We start from the raw sequence: 4,529 nt of genomic DNA, 5'->3' as shown, positions 1-4,529 counted from the left end.
ACTATAGACTAGACTATAGACTAGACTATAGACTAGACTATAGACTAGATTATAGACTAGACTATAGACTAGACTATAGACTAGACTATAGACTAGTCTATAGTCTAGACGAGAATATAGATTAGACTATGGACTAGACTATAGACTAGTCTATAGACCAGAATATAGATTAAACTATATACTAAATTCTAAGCTTTAGACTTGACTGTAGACTACACTATAGACTAGACCATAGAATAGAATATATACTACACTATGTACTAGACTAGTCTAGACTATATACTAGATTATAGACTAGACTATAGACCTTACTTTGTGCTAATTAATTTTAACCGGCAGAATGCTTATCGGTTACACGATAACTGTGGATTAAAATAATGTGCCTTTTTGTTTCATTACTTGAATAATCACATTCCAAACTTTTAAAAGTATTTTGTGGATAACGCAAGTACTTATAACATAAATAAGTATATATATCACCGCTTCCAAAGAAAGGCATTCATCATTCACCTCATCAAAAGCATTTAAAAACCCCAAGGAAAAATAAACTAAATATCAAAAACAAATCTTATCATCCTCTACAGTTTCCTAAATAAGAACAAAACTCTGGCCCTACTCTTCGATTACGATGGAACCTTGGCTCCCATTGCTGATAATCCCAATAAAACAGTTATGCCTGTCGCCACCGAAGTTATTCTGAATAAAATCGCTAAACATCCAAATATTTTCATGGCCGTCATATCCGGCAGAGGCATTAAAGATGTACAAAGTAGAGTGGGTATTAATGGTATTATGTATGCCGGTAATCATGGTATTGAAATCGAAAGTGCCGATGGCAGTAGACACGATTATAAATTACCCACCGAAATTCAAGAGAACTATGGCAAACTTGTTAAGGAATTGAAAGCAAATGTTGAAAAGAACAATGCTTGGGTAGAGGATAAGAGAGTTTCACTTACCTATCATTATCGTGATACTCCTGTGGATATTAAGGAAGCTCAAAAACAAGTGGCCATTAAAATTATTGAATCATATGGTTTTAGAGCCAATCAGGCTCATGAGGCCATTGAAGCTAAACCACCAGTAAACTGGAATAAGGGTGAGGCTGCCATGTTTATTTTGAAGCACACTTTCGGCGATAACTGGGCTGATGAAATTAAAGTGATATTTGCTGGTGATGATACCACCGATGAAGATGCCATGAAGGTAATATATAATTTTTAAATTTTACCGGGTATTCAAGTGAAATATTAACATGTTTTTTGTGTTATTTTTCTATTACAGAAACTCCAAGGTTTGGGCAAAACATTCAGAGTTTCAACAGATCCTGAAATTCAAACTTTTGCCGATTTCCGCCTTTCCAGTCAAGATTTGGTTAGTGATCTTTTGAAATGGATTTCTACCACCTATGGAGTCTAATTTATTTAATATTTTTTATTGTTATTTTTTATCTTATTATTTAAATATTGTTATTATTACTGTTATTTAAATATTTTATATAAATATTACCCATACACACACACCTACATTTATACCTATAATATTTTTTTAATTTCTAGTTTTTAAGTGTAAACATTTAAATAATTATTTTATGCTTTTCCTTTTTTGTTTGTTTCATATTTGTATATCAAATACTATATCATATCCTTTTGCTCTAATGGTACAAGATTTTTTAGTAAAATTATTGAAAATTTCATTATTAAATGATCCTTTTATCTGGATATAAATAATATATGATTTTTAAAACAAAATAGTTAATTAAAAACAAAACTTTAGAGTTTTATAATAAAAGATGTATTCATTTTACAATTCTGCTTGGATTTAATTGTTTAAATAGCTTTGTTATCAGGTTTGTCAGAAATCAACATTATATATATTAGCATCTGAAATTATAATAGATGTGAAGCTGGGAAATAAATTTAAATTTTTATTTCTATTCCAGAATACTCCCGTCTAATCAGAAATTTTTGATGTTTGACATTTTTTTATTATCTTTTGTTTTTTTATTATGGTCGGCAAATGGGATAATAAAAAATAAAAAATATTTTAAATTTAGAAATGGGAGAGTACCAAATTTCTAGCAATACTTTCAGGTTAAATAGCAAAGTATTGTGATTCTTATACGGTCTAGTTTGCAAGTAATTGACCTACAAAACCATTAGAGACCTTTTTTTATACTCTTCTCCTTCGTATGAAATTGCTTTACGTGAACACCTGGCGAGCCCTATTAATGTCGAAACTTCTATCACCGCTTGTGCTTTTTATAAGGAAAAGTGACAAATTCTGTACATGATTCTGCCGGTCTATATAGATGCACATTTGTTAGTTAGTTGGATAGCTCGTTAGTTAGTAAATTAGTTAGTTATTTAGTTAGTTAGTTACACTAAACTATAGACTAGACTATACACTAGAGTATAGCCTACAGACTAGGATATAGCCTGTAGACTAGACTATAGACTAGAATATAGACTAGACTATAGACTAGACTATAGACTAGACTATAGACTAGACTATAGACTAGACTATAGACTAGACTATAGACTAGACTATAGAATAGACTATAGACTAGACTATAGACTAGACTATAGACTAGACTATAGACTAGACTATAGACTAGACTATAGACTAGACTATAGACTAGACTATAGACTAGACTATAGACTAGACTATAGACTAGACTATAGACTAGTCTATAGACTAGACTATAGACTAGACTATAGACTAGACTATAGACTAGACTATAGACTAGACTATAGACTAGACTATAGACTAGACTATGGACTAAACTATAGACTAGAACACTAACCGCTTCCAACAATGCAACAATATCACGTTCGTTTACACCGATTAATATCAGATGAACTGTTTTGAATTTTGAATTTACCCATAGACAAGATCTTACTAACACACAACACGCTGTGGTAAGTCAGCTATGAACCGAGTAAACTCTAAACATAAACCGACAAGTAAAGAAAAAGTCAATGTAATCACTTATAGTAGATAACTTACAACAATCACCATTCAAACCATCGCACTTTTCGTTTATCCGATACGTTTATAGACAAAACACCCGATACGATCACTCTATACCCTTAAATTTAACCGGTACAATATACACTTGACGCTCACCCATTTCTCTGTCGCCTTGGCAACTGCAACAAACATATGCCAAAATGTGGACTGAATAGTGCACTAGACTTTTAATTAACATTTTCATACCGCGTGTCCGAATTCTTTTTAAGAAAAGTCCGAGGATCTATTTGACACCACCAGTTAATAGTTTCGGCAGACTAGAGGTACTACAAGCACCTCTTTTTACACCAAGATGGGGGAAGATTATCAAGGTAACATACCTCGGAGGGAACGTAAGAAGGTTACGTATAAGTTTGTCATACCATGATTAACTCAAAATCCTCATAGATACCGTAATCGTTTTAGCCATGTCTGTTTTTATGTATTTCTACAATAATTCTATTAAACTTGCGAGAAGTTTGCTATTTAAAATCTACAAAATCGATTCACAACGAAGATATGAGCATAGTTCAGAGCCGACCCATGAATAGTAAACCTGACTGGTTCAGCATATATCCCTTGCTAATGAAACTTTACTTCACTCTATGTCCAAATAATAATTCACTCTCTGATCGGAAAACTGATTTCAACTTTGAGCAACTTTGGGAATCATCGTTAATTGCTAACGGTTATTTTTTAATTCGTTGCGGAAACAATAATATTTCAATATACCTCGTTATACTATCGAGTAGAAACAAATATCTGAGTAACTAATGGCATTATCGTCAACACAATTGTCGTCGGAATGCTGCAACCTTATCACTGCACTTAGATATACATATAAATAGTAAACGATTCTATTAGTTGCGGGAGATTATTGCGCCCATCTCTCACAAATTTTCCTTCAAATAACCAAAAACTTGTTTGATTCATGAAGTTAGTTCTGTTTATAGATTTTTGGTTACAAAGTTTTAAATTATCACTCATCCAAAGCAATTTATTTAAATTTGTTTTTTGGATCACTGCTTCAAAAACTTTGGAACTCACAAATCAAATGTTTATTCTTTGAATTATGGCAGTTTCTTTTAATAAACAGATCAAATAGAAAATAACCTAACACCCACGATTATCTCTTTCAATTGAACAACAAATATATAACAGACTAATGACTACACTAGACTATAGCAAGATTATAGACTAGACTAAAGTCAAGACTATAGTTAATACTATAAACTTGACTATAGACCAGGCTATACCCAAGACTATAGCGTAGACTACAGACTAGACTAAAGACTAAATCATAGACAAGACTATAAACTAGACTAGACTATAGACTAGACTATAGTCTAGACTATAGACTAGACTATATACTAGACTATATACTAGACTATAGACTATACTATAAACTAGACTATAGACTGGACTTAAGACTAGACTATAGACTAGACTATAGACTAGACTATAGACTAGACTATAGACTAGACTATAGACTAGACTATAGACTAGACTATAGACTA

The 4,529-nt window shown here is 31.9% G+C and overlaps 1 protein-coding gene across 1 annotated transcript; it reads left to right on the top strand.

The window, feature by feature from the left end:
* Window positions 1-556: 556 nt before the first annotated feature.
* LOC111685783 (trehalose-phosphate phosphatase) lies at window positions 557-1,526 on the top strand. The gene is made up of 2 exons (XM_023448061.2): window positions 557-1,206; window positions 1,285-1,526. The coding sequence occupies exons 1-2, from the start codon at window positions 673-675 to the stop codon at window positions 1,417-1,419; spliced, it is 669 nt and encodes a 222-aa protein (XP_023303829.2). The 5' UTR covers window positions 557-672; the 3' UTR covers window positions 1,420-1,526.
* The last annotated feature ends 3,003 nt before the right edge of the window (window positions 1,527-4,529 follow it).

This window comes from Lucilia cuprina, chromosome 2 (assembly GCF_022045245.1).
Source record: "Lucilia cuprina isolate Lc7/37 chromosome 2, ASM2204524v1, whole genome shotgun sequence".
Classification (NCBI taxonomy): domain Eukaryota; kingdom Metazoa; phylum Arthropoda; class Insecta; order Diptera; family Calliphoridae; genus Lucilia; species Lucilia cuprina.
The sequence above is the reverse complement of the archived record's forward strand: the minus strand, read 5'-3'. Positions and strand labels throughout refer to the sequence as shown.

Bases quoted from the DNA above. Each gene is read 5' to 3' on its own strand.
- LOC111685783 (XM_023448061.2), top strand. From the start codon at position 673: ATGCCTGTCGCCACCGAAGTTATTCTGAATAAAATCGCTAAACATCCA. The intron at 1,207-1,284 runs GTAATATATAAT...TTTCTATTACAG, and splicing joins CCGATGAAGATGCCATGAAG to AAACTCCAAGGTTTGGGCAA.